The sequence below is a fragment of the Cajanus cajan genome, chromosome 11 (assembly GCF_000230855.2).
Source record: "Cajanus cajan strain Asha chromosome 11, NIPB_CcT2T_4, whole genome shotgun sequence".
In the NCBI taxonomy this organism is placed as follows: domain Eukaryota; kingdom Viridiplantae; phylum Streptophyta; class Magnoliopsida; order Fabales; family Fabaceae; genus Cajanus; species Cajanus cajan.
In genome coordinates, this window is record NC_138527.1 from 10,318,875 (window position 1) to 10,339,382 (window position 20,508).

A 20,508-nucleotide genomic window follows, 5' to 3' on the forward strand; every position below is an offset into this window, starting at 1 on the left:
AGGGAAAAAAGAATTGCAAACTCAATTTTATACTGGTTCAGCCAATCCTGCCTACGTCCAGTCCTCAAGTTTCCCACTTGAGATTTCCACTATTCTTGTAAACCTTACAAGACTTGAATCCTCCAACACCTCGGAACTTCCTTTCCTTGTGTTGAGATTCAAAAACCAACAAGGAGAAAAACCTTTTCTCCTTCACAGATCCAATGATCAATTTGGAATTTACAGAATAACTCTCTTTTAAGAGTAGATATACATTTTTATGATCTTAATGAACTCTTTTAGATTAATGCAAATGAATTTGTCCAAGATGTTTTTGTATATGACTTTTTCATAATAGAGTTCGTAACCTTCTTCTGAAAAATTATGGGTATTTATAGATAATTATTTCTTAGGTTGTGTCTTTCCATGAAGAGTTGTAACTCTTTATAATTTTTCAGAAAAGATACTCTGGTAATCGATTACAAGACTTGGTAATCGATTACAACAGTTTTTAAGTTCAAAATAATTGAAACATTGTATCTTTTAAATTCAAACTTTTGAAGTTTCCTCTTCTAGTAATCAATTACAAGGTCTGGTAATCGATTACCAGAACACACTTTGTATTCTGAATTTGAACTTTGAAGTTTTCTTGTTCTGGTAATTAATTACAAGGTCTGGTAATGGATTACCAAAATATATTTTTGCATTGTTTCAAAAACTTTTATATAGAAAACTTCATATCAATAATTTCTTTAACAAATCTCTTTTAAGAAATGATTTGAACTATTCTTTTAAAGTTTTTGTTAAGTCTTTTGAAAACATTTTTACTTACTTTCAAAATATTTAAAACTTGCTTAAATTTAAAGAGATTAATTTGAGATTTTTGAAAACTTATTCTCAAGGCCAAACATACTTGCAATTCTAAAAGATTCTTTTACATTCTTAGCTAAGTTGACAAGACTTATCTATGTAACACTTGAGATCTTTTTCTTGCATCAACTTGTTTTAGCTCAACCTTGATTATTCTTCAATGCTTTATAATCACTTTGGCATCATCAAAACATTTGTGCATATTTTCTTCCACATATATGACTCTAGGTGTGCCGCTTAGGTCGCATACCAGTGATGTAATAAGCTATTCCAGGTGTACCTTGGGTCACCAGTGTAGACACCCAATTTCGTCCGGGGGGCACACAAACAAAGAAATGGACCTCCATTACGAAGGGAAGGGGCTTCCGAAGTAGGCAAACAACAAGACAAGACATCAGAAGGCCTAAAGGCCAAATAAGGTGGTTTCAGTAGCCCGGAACGGGCCGTTCCAAAATTGGAACGGGCCGTTCAGAACCCCGGAACGGGCCGTTCCAATATAAGAACGGGCCATTCCAACGTAACTGAAATCAACTAAATATTTTGGGTGGAACGGGACGTTCCAATACCAGAACGGGTCGTTCCAAACCAGGCAAATCTGGAACGGGCCGTTCTGGAAAAGGAAATTTTGTGTTATATTCTACTCTGGAACGGGCCGTTCCGTTTTCAGAACGGGCTGTTCCAGGGTACGAAATTTACACATAATAATTGGGCCAGAACGGGCCGTTCCGAAACCGGAACAGGCCGTTCTGGCCCACTGCTGATCCCTATAAATTGAAGTCTTGGGCACAATTCTCCGAGCGGCCAGAAAAATTTCGAATAAGACTCCTTTGAGCACGAAAATTCTCTATTTCTCTCCCTTCTATTATATTTTTTGAGATTTGTGTCGCATCTCTATATTCTCTCTCCCCCCTATTGTATTTCTTGAGATTTGTGAGACATACTGTAGTGTGAAAGGTCGCCACAAAACACCTTTTTCATATTTGAAGATTCAATAAAGCTTGTTCAAGAGGTATTTCAGCTAATCTTCTTCTCTTCCTTTTATTTCTTATCTTTATCTCTTTTTTTTTGTTATAATAAACGTCATAATGTAGATATTTTAGGGTTAATCGCTTAATTTATATTTTAAGCATGATTTATATTTTAAGCATGTAAATAAAATATTAATAAAGGGGATTCAATATTTAATTTATTAATTCTTATAATGTTAACTTCATCATAGGGTACCAATTGAGGGTGCTGTAGGGGTGCTTAATACATTCTCTACACGTAACCGACCCCCGAACCCAATTCTGGTTATCAAGGCCATAGTTGGATCTTTAAAAAACCTTTTCTTTTTCCAATATTTTGAGTAAAATATTGGTGGCGACTCCATGAACCTATTTTCAAAAACCATTAATTAAGGATTAGTCTGGTGTCCGGGCATCCCTTAATTAATGAGACTTTTAAAAGGATGTCTAAACCATACGTCGCGAGATCGAAAATTTTCGGGTTGCGACAGATGACGACTCCACTGGGGACGTTTAAAGAGGGCCAGGCTCATTTAATTGATGAAGTTAATAAAATAAAAATAATAATTTAAATATTTTTCCCCTTTACTTTATTTGTTTTATTTGTTTGGCTTTAATATATGTTTGTTTAAATTATGCATCTGTTTGAATTAACAATTGCACACAAACCATAGCACACAACAGTTCCCTCTACACCCGGGGGCATGAGGGTATTAAACATAGGGAGTGGTTGACGTACGACCGGCCCAAGTTTGGCCTTGGAGCCTGCGAGCCTTGTCGGAAATCACACTCAAGGTGATAACCGGTTACTCTAGCCTGAAATACTGCGACAGACCTTAGAGTTTGCCAGGTGACGGTGACAGAGATACTGGGTCCCTATAATGGGGGCACCTTGGGGACCTTAAGACCAAAGTGAGGATGATTAGAACCGCCCTATACAATGCACTTTTCTTAACAGGGACCACATACCATGGATTTATACGCGACTGCTTGTGGATTGTATGAACACATGTTTGTTTCATTTTGTTTATTCAAACCATTCATTTATTTTTATAGTTCCCCTAAGGTAAAGAAAAACACAAAATAAAAAAAATAAAAATGCATTATCATGCGAGAGAAAACCTAGTGTGAAAATAAAATATGTGAGAATCATACATCCCTTTTTTATTAAAAAAAAAAAGGGGGCATCATGCATTTTCCAAAATAAAAATAATAATAATAAAAAAAAATATAAAAGAGAGAGTAAAGAGGAGGGACATGCATACTACATACATTCCTATGATCACAAGGAGATTTCTCACAAAGATTGATGAGCTCCAATTAGTGTGACCTTTGATACATCGTAAAAAATTACGAAAAGGGACACTTTGATCTCATGTTCAAAGGAGTGGCTACCAAGTCTTCGTTGAGAAACCTCCTTCATGCATTATCATTTAAATAAGCTTAATAGGAAATTATCTTATCCCTTAAAGGTGGCTTTTCAACATTCCGTACTCACACGAGCTCAAAAGATAAAAGCTATGGAAGACCTAGAGGAGAGAAATCGTGCCCTCAACGAGGAGCTCGGACAGCTCAAGGAACAAATGGCTAGAATGCTTGAGGCCATGAACAAATTGCAGCATGACAATAATACTAGCAATGTTGGTAACGCTTCCAAAGATCATCTGAACGCCTTGGAAGAAAGACTGAGAGTTGTGGAAGGCCACAATTTTGATGTTCAAGGGGCTGCAGACATGTGCTTGGTGCAAGACATCCAATTCCCCGCCAAGTTCAAAATCCCTGACTTCCAAAAGTACACTGGAGCCAGTTGTCCAAAAGGACATCTAACAATGTACTGTAGGAAGATGGCAGCCTACATGGACAATGAAAAGCTCTTGATACATTGTTTTCAGGAAAGCCTTTCAGATGTCGCTCTCAACTTGTACATGCAGCTGGATGGAGGGAGGATCCAAACATGGAAACAGTTAGCCGATGCTTTTCTTCGTCGATACAAGTATAACATTGACCTAATTCCTGATAGGTCTGATTTACAAAGCTTGAGCAAGAAGGGCGATGAGTCCTTCAAAACCTATGCACAGAGATGGAGAGAATTGGCTGCGCAAATAGAGCCTTCATTATCTGACAAGGAGATGGTGACAATGTTCATCAACTCTTTAAGTGGACCCTATTATGACAAGATGATAGGGAACACGTCGACCCTTTTTGCTGACATAGTCACTATAGGTGAAAGGGTTGAGCAAGGCTTAAACAGCGGGAAGATAGGGAAGGCTCCAACGAGTTATGACCCTAGGAAGATCTATGAAAAGAAGAGGGAAGAAGGGGTCCACGCCGTCATCTTTACTCCAAAAAGTCAAGTCACACCACAGGAAAAGCCTAGAGACGACAAGGTAGTAGACAAAATCCCCATCACATACACAGAGCTACTACCCCAACTCCTAGAGGCTTCAATGATAGTCTGACTTCCTCCAGCGAAGAAGATGGACCCTCCTTACCCGCCGTGGTACAAACCTGAGGAAAGGTGTGACTATCACTCTAACTCTCCGGGGCACTTCGTGGAGCGATGTAAGGCCCTGCAATTCCGCGTGCAAGGACTTATAGATGCTGGGTGGTTGAAATTTGACACCAACACACCTAACATCGACAAGCACCCACTGCACAAGCATGACGAGGAATGACCTTGGAGTATAAGATTGAGAAATTACTAGAGTAGGGGGACTCTCTTTTTTTCAAAAAAAATCAGAAATAAATAAATAAATTTAAATTCATGCTCAAAACTCATGACCTTCGCCCATGGTCACGAGTTCAAAATAAGGGCTTGTATAAATTTTTACATTTATCAATAAGATATGTCATTCCTACAAATCTCTGTTTCATTCCCTTTTCCCTTTTATCACTAAAGTCTAAAACAATCATAGTGCCCAAATACAAAAAAAAAAAAAAAAACAGACATGACTAAAGATAATAAAATTAATCAAAGCTTTGAACATCTACGACACATCATCTGAGTCTATGGAGATCACTTCCTCGAAGCATAAAAGGATAAGAAAATGATAAAATGCAAAATCATGAGATTCTTATTGCACAAGAAGAGTCTTACAAAAACATCGACTCAATTTGGTTGACAGAGGAAGCACAAATCTCGATCCATGAAAGAACTCTCAACACCTGTAGGCTAGGGCAACATCTTTCTCCTTGGTGTACGGACGGGGGCAGTGTTAATCACCAAAGGCACTAGTCCTCCCAAATGCAGACGGTAGGAGGTTTTGTCAAAGCGAAAAAGTCACTTGCAAAATACCACTGGGATGAAAAACCGCAAAGGGCGTCCTACGCAAAAAAAAAAAAGATCAAAAGTTCCCGCTAGGATATGTCCTAGGCAAAAATTAGGGATCTAAAAAGATTAAAAATAGCAAGTGACGATTTTTCAAGTCGAAAACCAAAAGGCGGCTTGAATACTCCTGTAAAAGGCCAAAACTTTTTGAAGACTCTGCCCTAGACTCAGATATGTAGTCCAAGATAATTAGAAGAATGATTATAATAATTATCCAAAGAAATGTTTGTTTAAAAACTTACCTCAACCACATATCCATTCTAAATCATCCGTTTTTCGTTTCTATCTTGTCCCATCCTAATGACATATATTGTTGATGGTTGTCAAAATTTGAACATGTCCTAAAAAAAATGAAAATGACCCGCTGGGATAAAAACTCGCAAAGGGCATCCTAGGCAAAAATTAGGGTGAAAAAAAAAAAGGAGAGCAAAAATAACCCGCTATGATACATCCTAGGCAAAAGTTAGGGTGTCTAAACAAAAAGAAGAAAAGAGAGAGCCCCAAGACGGTTCAACACATCAAACGACCAATACAACTAAATGTTGTGCATCAAGCAAAGTAATTTATTCGTGAGAAGGAGAAAGGGGAAGCCACCTTCTAAAAACTAAAATCAACATGCATTGCATGCATCCAAAAACATTTCACACACTTAGAAAGCTTTCTTTATCCATGGGGGATTATTCAAAAATAAATAAATAAGTCTTGCATAAATAAGCATTCAACATTTCTGCATCCCAACAAGAAAAATCAAGCACAAATTCCAATTGACAGCATCTGAACAAAAGACAAAAGCAGCCTAAATTAGAGGCATCACAACACACCTCTTGTCCAACATCCTTGGGACAATATCTACCACAATTCAAGCAAACCAATGAGGGCACCGAAAGTTTCCTCAAAATACAACAAAGGTCTAGAGAGACTGTACTCGCATCCCAATCCGGTATACGACAAAGCCGTGAGGGAAAGGTCTGGAGAGACTGTACTCGCATCCCAATCCGGTATACGACAAAGCCGTGAGGGAAAGGTCTGGAGAGACTGTACTCGCATCCCAATCCGGTATACGACAAAGTCGTGAGGGAAAGGTCTGGAGAGACTGTACTCGCATCCCAATTCGGTATACGACAAAGCCGTGAGGGAAAGGTCTGGAGAGACTGTACTCGCATCCCAATTCGGTATATGACAAAGCCGTGAGGGAAAGGTCTGGAGAGACTGTAGCCATCTCCCAATCCGGTATACGACAAAGCCGTGAGGGAAGCTGAGCTACAAAAATACTCCCTCTTCAACAAGCTACAAATAAAAGAACGCACTATCACAAGAGACGCAATGGAGCATCTACTTGAAGATCGAAGATCAGGTGTACAGTTTGTTAGCCTTGTTACCCAATAGAGTATGCAACCAACACTCAACTACTCTAAAGGGCGAGGACACGAGCAAATACACCTATCCAAGAGAAAGAACGTAGAAGCGCCAACACCAAAGAGACGAGGAGGAGACTCGGACGAAATGTCTACGTCTTTACTTGCCTTTGGAAATGCAACACATAGCTACTCCAAAGGACAAGTAAAGAGGGGCAGCTGTAGACACCCAATTTCGTCCAGGGGGCACAAAAACAAAGAAATGGACCTCCATTACGAAGGGAAGGGGCTTCCGAAGTAGGCAAACAACAAGACAAGACATCAGAAGGCCTAAAGGCCAAATAAGGTGATTTCAGTAGCCCGGAACGGGCCGTTCCCAAATCGGAACGGGCCGTTCCAAAACTCAGAACGGGCCGTTCCAAAATTGGAACGGGCCATTCTGAACCCCGGAACAGGCCGTTCCAATATAAGAACGGGTCGTTCCAACGTAACTGAAATCAACTAAATATTTTGGGTGGAACGGGCCGTTCCAATACCAGAATGGGCCGTTCCAAACCAGGCAAATCTGGAACGGGCCGTTCTGGAAAAGGAAATTTTGTGTTATTTTCTACTCTGGAACGGGCCGTTCCGTTTTCAGAACGGGCCGTTCCAGGGTACGAAATTTACTCATAATAATTGGGCCAGAACGGGCCGTTCCGAAACCAGAACAGGCCGTTCTGGCCCACTACTGATCCCTATAAATTGAAGTCTTGGGCATAGTTCTCCGGGCGGCCAGAGAAATTTTGAATAAGACTCCTTTGAGCACGAAAATTCTCTATTTCTCTCCCTTCTATTATATCTTTTGAGATTTGTGTCGCATCTTTATATTCTCTCTCCCCCTTATTGTATTTCTTGAGATTTGTGAGACATACTGTAGTGTGAAAGGTCGCCACAAAGCACCTTTTTCATATTTGAAGATTCAATAAAGCTTGTTCAAGAGGTATTTCAGCTAATCTTCTTCTCTTCCTTTTATTTCTTATCTTTATCTCTTTTTTTTGTTATAATAAACGTCATAATGTAGATATTTTAGGGTTAATCGCTTAATTTATATTTTAAGCATGATTTATATTTTAAGCATGTAAATAAAATATTAATAAAGGGGATTCAATATTTAATTTATTAATTCTTATAATGTTAACTTCATCATAGGGTACCAATTGAGGGCGCTGTAGGGGTGCTTAATACCTTCCCTACACGTAACCGACCCCCGAACCCAATTCTGGTTATCAAGGCCATAGTTGGATCTTTAAAAAACCTTTTCTTTTTCCAATGTTTTGAGTAAAATATTGGTGGCGACTCCATGAACCTATTTTCAAAAACCATTAATTAAGGATTAGTCTGGTGTCCGGGCATCCCTTAATTAATGATACTTTTAAAAGGATGCCTAAACCATACGTCGCGAGATCGAAAATTTTCGGGTTGCGACAACCAGTGATGAAATGATTTATTCTAGGTGTGCCGCTTAGGCTGCATACCAATGGTGTAACAAGTTATTCCAGGTGTACCTTGGGTCACCAGTGATGAAATGATTTATTCCAGTGATGAGAAATGTGAAACTTCTATATGGCGCCACATGCATGCATTTATGAGTCGAATCTATGACATCATTGCATGATAAATGAGTGTGCATGTGATGCTAATTGTGTATGTGTATTGTTTACTTGTGATTTGTGCTTGTGACTTATGTTTGTTGTGTGTGTGTTATCTAACCTTATTTATACACCTGAACCTGAGTGAGATGTTTCTCACTCCCTTGTTGTTCTTGTATATGTTTAAATTGTGTTGCAGGTGATCATCAACATAAGGATGTTGGTGATGAGGCTTAGGCTTCAGTTGGAAGTGCTTTGATAGGATATGTGACATCGGGGCATAGTTAGGCTTAGTTTGGGAATTTAGTTTCTTTCTTTTGTTTTGGAAAATATTCAACTTTATTTCTTCTGTAATTTCTGCAAATGAATTATGATTATGTTTACGAATGTGAATTCTTTACTCTCATGTTAGTGGAACCATGGTTTTAATTCAAAAGATTTATTTACTCCAAGAATATATTTTCATAATTATTGTATATGTATGTTGGGGTAGAGGGTGTCACAGGTATAGATTTAGATAACAATGGTGAAGGTGAAATTGATATACCAAAAGATCTTTTGATTTTAGACATTGAAAAATCATTAATTTCATTAGTTGATTTTGTGTATCCTATTATATTGGAAAACATCCACATTTGCAACTTTTTGAACAAAGAGAAATCTTGGCTCCAATCATTAAATCTTTTGAAGAAGTTAATAACTTCCTATTATCTCTGATTCCCAAAGACGAAAAAGAATATTTAAGTTCAAACACACATCGCCAATCAGATGAAGATTATGATATTCAAGGTGATTGGTTTACATCCGAGTTATTAGATGATAGTAAATGTCCTGGAATTCCAAACCATAGATTAAGACTCAAAGTTGATGCATTAGTCATGCTACTCTAGAATTTAGAATAATCAAATGATGTGTGTAATGGAACAATACTACAAGTGAAGGATTTAGAAACTAATATTATCATAGCTATAGTGTCATTGGGAAAAATACTAGTGATTATAGACACCCAATTTCGTCCGGGGGCATACAAACAATGGGACAGGATTTTAGAGGGCCCAAAAGCCAAACAAGCTGAGTTTAGAAGACTGGAACGGGCTGTTCCAAAACTGGAACGGGACGTTCCCAATTTGGAACGGGCCGTTCCAAGTTTCTAAAAGGGCCAAAAACCCTAAATTGGAATGGGCTGTTCCGAAATTGGAACGGGTCGTTCCAAGCTTATAAAATAAGGGTCAAAACCTTTACTGGAACGGGCCCTTCCCAAACTGGAACGGGTCGTTCCAGGTTAAAAAAAAGGCCTAAAAACGTTTCTTTGGAATGGCCGTTCCAATTTAAGAAATCAAGTGTTAATCTCACTACTGGAACGAGCCATTCCGATTTCAGAACGGGCCTTTCCAGTATACGAAATTTACACACAATAGCCATGTCCAGAACGGGTCGTTCCGATTTTGGAACGGGCCGTTCTGGACCCTTTTTGAAGTCTATAAATAGACAGCTTGGACTCATTTTTCAAGACTCCAAAATTTCGTCCAGACTCCTTATTGCACGAAATTTCTCTCTTTTTCTCTCTCCCCCTCTCTTTTGTATTCCTTGAGATTTTTGTGAGGCATTGTAGTGTGAAGGGTTGCCACAACGCACCTAAAATCTTCCTGTTTTGAAGATTCAATAAAGCTCATTCAAGAGGTATTTCAGTTAATCTCTTTCTCCTTTTTTATTTATTTCTTCTCTATAATAAATATTGTTATAATAAAAATAATCATGTAGATATTTTAAGATTAATTGTACAATTTAAATTTCAAATATGTAAATAAATATTAATAAAGGGGATTTAATATTTATATTATTATTGTTTATAACGCTAACTTCATCATAGGGTACCAATTAAGGGCGTTATAGGGGTGCTTAATACCTTCCCTACACGTAATCGACCCCCGAACCCAATTCTGGTTATCAAGGCCATTATTGGATTTTTAAAAAAACCTTTTCTTTTTCCAATGTTTTGAGTAAAACATTGGTGGCGACTCCATGAACTCATTTTTCAAAACCATTAATTAAGGATTAGTCTGGTGTCCGGGCATTCCTTAATTGATGAGACTTTCAAAAGGATGTCTAAACCATATGTTGCAAGATCAGAAATTTTTGGGTTGCGACAGATGGCGACTCCACTGGGAACGTTTAAAGAGGGTCATGCCCATTTAATTGATGAAGTTAACAAAATAAAAATAATAATTTAAATATTTTTCCCTTTACTTTATTTTCTTTATTTGATTGGCTTTAATATTTGTTTGTTTGTTTAAATTCTGCTCCTACTTGAATAAAATTGTACACAATCCTTTGCACACAACAGTTCCCCCTACACCCGAGGGCATGAGGGTATTAAACATAGGGAGTGGTTGATGTACGACCGGCCCAAGTTTGCCCTTGGAGCCTGTGAGCCTTGTCGGAAATCACACTCAAGGTGATAACCGGTTACTCTAGCCCGAAATACTGCGACAAACCTTAGAGTTTGCCAGGTGACGGCGACAGAGATAGTGGGTCCCTATAATGGGGGCACCTTGGAGGCCTTAAGACCAGTGAGGATAATTAGAACCGCCTTGTACAATGCACTTCTCTTAACAGGGACTACAGACCATGGATTTATACGCGACTGTTCGTGGGTGTACGTTGATTGAGCATGTGTGCGTGCATTTGTTTGTATTATTTTGTTTTAATAAAATGGATTGGAATTTTAAATAAGCAAACAAATAATAATAATAATAATAATAATAATAATTTTATACCCCTTTGCACATTCTTAGGTCAGCATGCCATCATATAGGTAGTTTCCTTTGTGTAAAAAAAATCAACAAAAGAAATCTCATCTTTACCATGCATCATTCCCCTTTAGATAATAGAAACATGATAAAGATTAGGCAAAAAAAAATGACATGCATTCTAGATTAACTCATTAATTTCATTCATTTTATTTTATTAGCTAAGGAGGATTAGGTTGCCGTATGTATAGAAAGTTAAGAAAAGTGAATGCTCTAATATACGACAGTATATGCGCTATAAAAAAAAGGCCCAAATTAATTTTTTAAAAAGTACTGTGGTTTGGCCCTTACTTTGATATGTTTGTTGAAGTAAGTCTTCTTAGAATCTAATATAGATTCTCACTTAATACTGTTGAAATCGATTTGAAATAAGGCATTCACAAATAAACAAATGAATGAGACTGATATTTATTATTCTCAACTTTCTCTACATTCTACGTTACATTCATTTAGAACATATTCCTCCTTGTAAAAGAATAAATGAGAATAAAAAGGGAAATTAACCTATGTGCGTTAATCGGAAGTAATGGAAGCAAGCCATGCATAAAGAGTTGAGGGTAAAGAACTCCACAATCATTAAGACGCCAACTCTTACCCCAACTCTTACCCTAAGAGGATAAAGTCGTGTCGTGCAACCGTGAAATCCAAAGGGAATGGAATGGATGGATCCACACTCTTAACAAGTTGCAAGCTTATAAAGAGAACCTGAGGAGGACGAATCCTTCAAACGCTAAGGCAAAGTGAATAGAGCTTTCTTGAAAGATGATTTCAACAAGAGAAAAGCATTGCTTGTTAAGAAGCTACTAGGATGAAAAACTGCAAAGGGCATTCTAGACAAAAAAAAAAGAAAAAAAAAATAGCAATGTTTGTTCGAGCTGAAAATCGAGAGACAGTTTGAATGTTCCTCTTGAGAAGCAAGACTCCATGAAAAGCTCTGTCATCGCTTCTACTTATTCCTACTTCTTAGGAAAGTCTCAGGATATGGGTTGACAACACTTTCATGAGAGAAGAAGTCAAAGGACCTCCCTCTACACAAGATCTTCTAAAGTGCCACATTCAAGCAAGTGGAGAACTAGCTCTACAGTCAGTGACCTAGGCCTCTCTAAGGGGCAACCTCCTTCTACTTCTCTGTGTATGAATCACGAACTCGGGGCATGCCCGGGCCCTCGAGCTACATTAAATGGGCACGTGTAGATTGAAAATTCTATTTTAATGTCATACATTTTTCTTCTTCACTTCTCTTCTCCCTCTTATCTAATCTAAGCCTCATTAACAAACCTTAAATGAACAAGTACATTTGAAATAAGGACGTCATTAGAAACAATGGCTTAATACGCAATAAGGAACACATAAAGATCAATCAAATTTGGCATGACTTGTGGATAAAAGTCCAAGAGAAATCAGTGCAAGGGGCACCCCCTTTATGGAAGGAATGAAAGATGATCACAAATGTTACAAAGACAAAAGCCCCGCAAGAAACTCATTAAATGGGCAACACAAAGATTAGGGCAAGGTCCGCTAAGAGACCCACAAAAAAAAGGGTAGCCTAGGCAAAAGTGAGGATCAAAAAGAAAACGTCCGCTAGGGAACACACCTCAAGTACCCTAGGCAAAAGTTAAGACAAAGCAGCATTCCGAGCTGAAAACTGAAAGGCGGCTCGGGAAGATCATTTAATCAAATTTGCAATCCTAAGTCATTGCTTAACTTTGAAGGAAATAATAAGCTATTGCAGAAAATGATTTACTCACTTTGAACGTGCTTGTTCATCAGCCTAAACCACTAGCCTACCTCGGCCAACCATTCTTCTAAAAACCATTTTTGCAAAATCCTTTCTAACAAAACTTCTGCAAAAAATATATATATATCCTTTTCCTCTTTTTCCTCTTGACCTATATGGCATTAAAATAAATTTGAGAGATACACGGAGTATGCACAGTGAACACTCACAAGGAAAAGATGGAGGTGTCCTAGAACAGAATCTAGGTACACCTGATCTAAGGGCTAACATATCATATCTGGTACAAGCGAGATGGCTGAACAAAACAAACCTCAGGTTTAAGAAGCAGCACTGAACCTCAGGATCAGGAAGCAACATTTGGAATGAATTTGACACGGCTAAAGGCTAACAATCCATGTCATTGATTAATGCACATAGATTAATTTCTTGAAAGTAAAATCAATCTGCATTTAAGCATTAGCATAGAGGTATCATTGCATACCATGCATAGGGCACAAGTGTGCACAAAAGGGTATAAGTTCAAAAAAATTTTTTGAAAAAATCCAATCCATTCCTTCTTTGCATTTTCTTTTGCATTCCTGCATTCTTTGTGTGTGTCTATCCATCCTTTGTTGGAGGAATCATGAGGCCGAAGCACTCGTAAAAAAGATCAACAACTAGACAGTGCCTTAAAGCCAAGATCATGTCAAAAAGCATAGCCCCAACAAGGGCATTCCATACAAGTGGTTTCATATAGCCACCAAGAAACAAAAGAGATGTCAACAGCAAGACGGGATAGAACCGGACGAGGAAGAATAATCAAGTCCACAAGCATGAAGAGGCCATCACGCCTTACTCCTCAATTGAATGAAGGATGATTCAAGAGAATGCCAAGACTAGGAATGGTTTCCTTACCAAAGCCAGGAGTGGCTTCCAAAATAATACTCATCAATAAATATTAAGCAAATAACATCATCATGGGATGGGATCCCTACACCAATGATGATAACAAAAGATAAAACAGCAAAAGGCAAGCTTCATACATGTTGAAAAAGCCGAAGCATTTAGAAAAATAGCAGAAAAAGGCAAGCTTCAAACATGAAAAAGTCGAAGATAAACAAATATAAAATTTAGAAAAAAACCTACCACAAGCAGACGCCTGGAGAGGCATCACAATCCTCACATGGCAAGGGAGACACCAGAATCCCTATCGCCCATCTATCGCCCATCAACACAGGGGCACATCAAGTACATCTTGCCCATACTCCTTAAGGCATTTTCCATCACAAGTCAACAACAAGGGTACCGTCGAGTGCCTCAAATCAAAAAAATCACCATCAAGTATCCACCCAAAATTTCAAAGGTCATCCTTCAAAGGATATCAACAACCATCCAAGTTGAGAGCTACCATCGAGCCGCTCAAATCAATGAATGACAACGAGGGTACTGCCGAGTTCCCCGAAGACAAAACTGGGATGCCGCCGAGCTCCCACCGTAGGTCGGTTGAAGCCTTAAAATCAGCCAAGTTCGATCGAAAGCCGCCATCGAGCCCCTCAAATCAATTAATGACAACGAGGGTACCGCCGAGTTCCTCGAAGTCGAAACCGGGATGCCACCGAGCTCCCACTGTAGGTCGGTTGAAGCCTTAAAATCAGCCAAGCTTGATTAAGAGCCGCCATCGAGCCGCTCAAATCAATGAATGATAACGAGGGTACCGCCGAGTTCCTCGAAGTTGAAACTGGGATGCCGCCGAGCTCCCACCACAAGTCGGTTGAAGCCTTAAAATCAGCCAAGCTTGATCGAGAGCCGCCGTAGAGCCTCTCAAATCAGTGAACGACAATGACGGTACCGCCGAGTTTCTCGAAGTCAAAATATGGGATACTGCCGAGCTCCCACCATAGGTCAGTTGAAGCCTTAAAATCAGCCAAGCTTGATCGAGAGCCGCCGTCGAGCCTCTCAAATCAGTGAACGACAACGAGGGTACCGCCGAGTTCCTCGAAGTCAAAATCGGGATCGCCGTCTAGCTCCCACCATAGGTCCGTTGAAGCCTTAAAAATCAACACAGCTTGATCAAGAGCCGCCGTCGAGCCTCTTAAATCAGTGAATGACATTGAGGGTACCGCCGAGTTCTTCAAAGTCAAAATCGGGATTGCCGTCGAGCCCCCACTTGTGGGCCGGCTGAAGCCCTAAATATCAGTCCAGCTTGGAGAGGCTGAGCTAAGAATATACTCCCTCTTTAACAAGCCTCAAATAAAGAAACACGCTACCATGAGACAAGCAGAAGCAGTAGGAAGCATCTACATCAAGATCAGAAGCTAAGATGTTTCGATTTACCATCCTTATCACCCGATGGAGCATATAAACCAACACTCAGTTGCTCTTAGTGACAAGGATACAGGTAAACAACATCTACCCGAAAGAAATGGTGTGGGGGCATCTACACTGCTGAAGTAAAGGAGAAGATTCGGACACATAAAGCGACATGGGGCATTCACATGGATCTCGAAGCCTAGATGTTTCGGTTCACCATCCTTGACACCTAATAGAGCATACAATCCAACACTCAGTTGCTCCATGGGGCAAGGATATAGGGAACATCGTCTACCGGAAGGAAACAATGTGAAGGTATCTATTGTCAAAACAAGAGTGAAGATCCAAATTTTCACCTCACTATCACAAGAGAAACAATGGAGCTTCTACTCGAAGACTAAAGATCAGGTGTACAGTTTGTCAGCTTTGTTACTCAATAGAATATGCAACTACTCTAAAGGGTGAGGATACAAGCAAATACACCTATCCAAGGGAAGCAACGTAGAAGTGTCACACAAAGAGACAAAGATAAGACCCGGACGAAATGTCTACGTCTTTACTTGCCTTTGGAAAAACAACACAGCTATTCCAAAGGACAAGTAAAGAGGGGCAGCTGTAGACACCCAATTTCGTCCGGGGGCATGCAAACAATGGGACAGGATTTTAGAGGGTCCAAAAGCCAAACAAGCTGACTTTAGAAGACTGGAACGGGCTGTTCCAAAATCGGAACGGGCCGTTCCCAATTTGGAACAGGCCGTTCCAAGTTTCTAAAAGGGCCAAAAACCCTAAATTGGAACGGGCCGTTCCAATCTTGGAATAGGCCGTTCCAAGCTTATAAAATAAGGGTCAAAACCTTTACTGGAACGGGCTGTTCCCAAACTGGAATAGGTCGTTCCAGGTTAAGAAAAAGGCCTAAAAACATTTCTTTGGAACGGCCGTTCCAGTTTAAGAAATCAAGTGTTAATCTCACTACTGGAACGGGCTGTTCCGATTTCAGAACGGGTCGTTCCAGTATACGAAATTTACACACAATGGCCATGTCCAGAACGGGCCGTTCCGATTTTGGAACGAGCCGTTCTGGACCCTTTCTGAAGTCTATAAATAGACCGCTTGGGCTCATTTTTCAAGACTCCAAAATTTCGTCCAGACTCCTTAGAGCACAAAATTTCTCTCTTTTTTTCTCTCCCCCTCTCTCACTAGTACACAAAGGGTGTTTTACGTCGTGTATTTTGACCCTTTTACGTCGGAAAAGGGTCCGACGTTAATACGGGAGTCGTAAATTTACGTCGCCACTGGAAGACGACGTAAATTTACGTCGGGAAATTTTTCAGACCGACGTAAAAAGGGTCAAAATCATGCCACAAATTTACGTCGGACAACGCCATGTCCGACGTAAATTGTGGCAGTTTTTTTTTAAAAACGTTTGTAAATTGATATACCCAACACCTGCATATAAATATAATCCAGAATACCAAATCTAAACCAGGCAGTCCAGAATAGAAATTCAAATTGTATTTCAAAATTGAATGACAAAAAGAAAATAATATATAAATCTTAAAAAACATAAATTATGACAATGTAAATCCTATTATCCTAAAAAAGCTATAAAACATGTTTGTCAATGCTATCTAAATAACTAACTATCAAACTATAAACATAATATCTAACTAACTAAACTTAGAAAAAAAGTTGCCCATTGTTCTCTTATCTTGAGCATCTCATCTTCGGGCAATGGAGATGGATCTTGAAAGACCTGAAAGGGTAATTTAAGTGTCATTAATATGCAATGTTAATTATTCTAAAGGTAAATATAGTTAAATAAATTTTGATATGAATTACCTGCGCCCAAGAATCAATAATACCCGCAGAAACTATGGCTTTCATCCAATACATGATGTAATAGCCACATTCAAACGAGTCTTGTTGCTTATTACACTAAAATGAGAAACAAATAACTATTAATTCCAAAGTCAATAAATTTAAATATTATTGATTGTATGAATTAATTTGCTAACCTTAGGGTATATGAAATGCAATGACTTTGATGATCTGGCTCTTCCACTTAATATATTAGCTCCAGACACGATTCTAATTAATTGAAATAAAAATAAATGTTAGCCAATATATATAATTACAGTGTTAAAACATAATGAAAAAATTTAGTTACCCATGTAATTGGCTTTTAATTTCCTGGCTTGGTTTTCGATGAAGTGAACAAAACCACACCACGGTATATTCCTTAGGAATGATTACCATTAACTGCCAATGAGACCTACATTGTATGACAAACAAATCAGTTAAAAAATTACCATGATTAAAAAATCAATTAAAAAACTAACCCGTCAATGTATGGAGCCATGTATATATGTCTTCTTGAGTCACTCATCCATGTTTGCATATATTGTTGGATCTGGACCTGAGTGTTTCCTGATTTTTGGATGGATTGAGGCTCAATAAATCCATATACTTCTGCTTGTGCTTGCTCCACACTCAATTTGTCCATGTACCTAACACAAATAATTATTATAAGTTAAATGTAATTATTGTAAATTTAGACTCATAAAAGAAAATATGACTTACATGGCCCACAACTGTATGACAGATATATTTAACATGGAGTTTCCCCCAACAATCTCTAATGCATCAGGCAGAGATATGTATAGTGGAACATCAGAGCTATCAACTCCAAAAACTCTAATGTCCCACTGCAATTGAATTGGTTGCTTCTTTAATCGTGGTAATTTGATTAGAAGCTTAGATATGGGATCATCCTCAGCTTCTGCGATATTAGCATCATGAACATGAGGTTCTCTCATGACCTCCTTACCACGATCGATAAAATCCTAAAGAAATAATCAAAATTAGTTAAACAATAATAGAATTATAAGAATCTAAAAGAGCAATAATATAATTACCTTTGCCCGTGCTGAAAGTGGCATGACCAAACATTTTGGCCAAGCTAAGAATGTGCCGGTTGCCTGCCCCACTAGTTGAACCTCTGTATTGGGCAAAGGCACTGGAGCAGCAGCATCTTGAACTTGGTCAACCACAACCCGTGTCCAGTCTGGCTGTAGAGGGACACCATGGATGGTTGAGCCACCCTCAAATACTCGGCCAATAGCCACTAACCGTGGGGGGTCATCCTCAACATATAACTCGCACTGGTTTGGTACATCAGTGTGAGCATGTTCCCCTGAGAAATTTGGAGCAGCACAACTCCCTTTAGTGCTGACTCGAACACCATCATGAGCAACTGCAGTCTGTTGCTGAGAACGAGCCAAAAGTTCAAACTTCTCTTCAAACTGTTTTTCAATATTCTTCAGTTTCTCTTCAAACTGCATCTCCAATCTCTGCTCCAATTTCTGTATAACCTCTTGACTGCAAGATTCGACAGTGCTCCTCGATGATCGGCCACCAAAGAAATCTCGGTGGCTCCAAGAACCACCAACACCACGCACACGACCTCCGTGCTCTGGCTTTCCTATGGCCGTTGTGAGGATATCATTCCGACCATCGGAAACAAATGAGCCTTGGGTGCTCTGCTCAACTAAATCCTCCTGCAACAATAAGGAAGATTAAAAAATCTTATAAATTAAATGAGTTGAAATGAAGAGTCTTAATTTGTATATTTTTACTTACTATTTTATTAGCAACGACCCTTGCAGACTCAGAAGTCATTTGCCCATCTGGTTTTGTCCGGGCTGCTATCCACATCTCATGGCGGGGAGGTGACTCCACACGGTCAGCATCCTCAACCCCTGCTGCCTGTGCCCTAGCCTTCTTCATTTGCTTTTTTTTTCTTTCATATCCCCCTCTTGACTGCAATAATACAAAAAAAAATGAGATAAATTAAAATATACCTTAAGTATTTGTGTCAATGTAAAAGTTATCAATAACTAACCTGCCACGAAGGGTCCAATCGAGTGGCACAAAATTGCATCCACTCCTCATCAGTGATCTGGTACTTTAGACAGGGAGTCTCATTTTGGCGCTCTCCAAATACATACTCCCGTGTCAAGAAAGTCTTGAAGTCTCTCCACCTGCTGGCAAGGGCAGATAACATCTTCCTCCTCATGCCCTCAGTGTTGGGAATGTCAAAATTTTGCTATGAAAATAACAACAAATAATAAATAATGTATTTAAGTTATATAATATTGAAAGGATGTGAAAGTATATACCTGAATATCCTGCCACATGAGGTTCTTGTCAACCTCCTGAACGTCATCCCATGATGGAATGATAATAGAAACATGTCGTCGAGCTAGGACTCCCAAATAGCTCTTAAACTTGGCAGCATTTGGGCCTGATGCCTTGCCAGAACGAGGATCCACCTCAACCGGTGTCCTCTCCTTGGCAATGCGTCCAGCTGTCAACCCAGACAATCGAGTGACAGATCTACCTTCCCTCCTTCCACTGCCAGACCCAGAATCCTCCATAATCCTGAAAAAATTAAACTGTCATTATTAAAACAATGAATTAATTGAATAGACAAATAAAGTAAAAAAGATAATAACAATATAGCAACAAAATAACTAATAAAAAAACAAATAATACATAAACAGAAACCTATTAGGTTGGAATGTTTTCCCATATTCCTTCAGCATGATCACTTCGAATAGCATGTATTTCGTCCAACATCACGTATCATCTCTTCTAAGTTATCGTTCATCCCTTCAAAATTTTCAGTTGTTGACATTGTTGGAATGTCTAATATTTCTTCGTGCCATGTCCATACTGTATAACTCTTCACAATACCATATATAAACAGGTGATCACGTATTTCTCTAACTTCTTGACGTATCTGATTCAAACATCGAACACATGGACAATAATATGCCCCTTTGATGGGTTTCCCATTTTCTCTTGCAAATTGTAAGAACTCTTCAACTCCATTTCTGTACTCTTGACTAATGCGACTTGCATTCATCCAACTTCGATTCATTATCTATATATTAACACAAATTAACTATTGACTCAGTTATTCATAATTTTTTTAACTTAAACTACAACCCTAAAAAATCGATGGTAAACTAAAGGTCAATGCCTAAAAAAGTCTCTTCTTTAATGCATCTGGAACGGCCCGTACTGAAACTAGAACGGGACGTTCCAGATCAACAAATTACAACAAAAAAAATTCCAGCAGAACGGGCCGTTCTCCATGCGGTACGACCCGTACTGCTTGCAGAACGGCCCGTGCTGCAAGGAGAACGGCCCGTTCTGCAAGGAGAACGGCCCGTTCTGCAAGGAGAACGGCCCGTTCTCCTTGCAGAACGGGCCGTTCCAGAGGAACAAATAGCAAAAAAAAAACAAATAAATTACGGGGACAACAAACTAACCTCAAACGACCAACGTGCTGACACTTACAAACTTGGATACGTTGAATGTAGCCGTAAACGCAGAGGGAGACTCAAGTAATTCAGAGGATTTCGTATAAACTGTGAGCGCGGGAATGAAAATGGGACTTTGGGGGCAATATAGGAGAACTATTACGTCGGATAAGGCTT

At 39.1% G+C, this 20,508-nt stretch overlaps 3 protein-coding genes across 3 annotated transcripts; 1 reads left to right on the plus strand and 2 right to left on the minus strand.

Annotated features, from left to right (window-relative positions):
* The first annotated feature begins 3,376 nt into the window (after positions 1–3,376).
* LOC145953361 (uncharacterized) lies at positions 3,377–4,315 on the plus strand. The gene has a single exon (XM_083067302.1). It carries the CDS (start codon positions 3,377–3,379, stop codon positions 4,313–4,315), a length of 939 nt encoding a protein of 312 aa, XP_082923428.1.
* Positions 4,316–14,808: 10,493 nt separating this feature from the next.
* On the minus strand, positions 14,809–17,820 carry LOC145953268 (uncharacterized). The gene is made up of 6 exons (XM_083067175.1): positions 17,585–17,820; positions 17,344–17,511; positions 17,172–17,276; positions 17,020–17,092; positions 16,844–16,939; positions 14,809–16,757 (listed from the first exon to the last, which is right to left on the minus strand). The coding sequence occupies exons 1-6, from the start codon at positions 17,818–17,820 to the stop codon at positions 16,668–16,670; spliced, it is 768 nt and encodes a 255-aa protein (XP_082923301.1). The 3' UTR covers positions 14,809–16,667.
* Positions 17,821–17,895: 75 nt separating this feature from the next.
* Positions 17,896–20,110, minus strand: LOC145953267 (uncharacterized). The gene is made up of 3 exons (XM_083067173.1): positions 19,183–20,110; positions 18,644–19,109; positions 17,896–18,561 (listed from the first exon to the last, which is right to left on the minus strand). Exons 2-3 carry the CDS (start codon positions 18,788–18,790, stop codon positions 17,896–17,898), a joined length of 813 nt encoding a protein of 270 aa, XP_082923299.1. The 5' UTR covers positions 18,791–19,109; positions 19,183–20,110.
* Positions 20,111–20,508: the final 398 nt, after the last annotated feature.

Coding starts and splice junctions, on each gene's coding strand:
- LOC145953361 (XM_083067302.1), top strand. CDS start 3,377: ATGGAAGACCTAGAGGAGAGAAATCGTGCCCTCAACGAGGAGCTCGGA.
- LOC145953268 (XM_083067175.1), bottom strand. CDS start 17,820: ATGAGAGAACCTCATGTTCATGATGCTAATATCGCAGAAGCTGAGGAT. Junction 17,093..17,171: donor ATTAAAAGCCAATTACATGG/GTAACTAAATTT, acceptor TCAATTAATTAG/AATCGTGTCTGGAGCTAATA. Junction 16,758..16,843: donor TTATTGATTCTTGGGCGCAG/GTAATTCATATC, acceptor TTACCCTTTCAG/GTCTTTCAAGATCCATCTCC.
- LOC145953267 (XM_083067173.1), bottom strand. CDS start 18,790: ATGAAGAAGGCTAGGGCACAGGCAGCAGGGGTTGAGGATGCTGACCGT. Junction 18,562..18,643: donor GGGTCGTTGCTAATAAAATA/GTAAGTAAAAAT, acceptor TTATTGTTGCAG/GAGGATTTAGTTGAGCAGAG.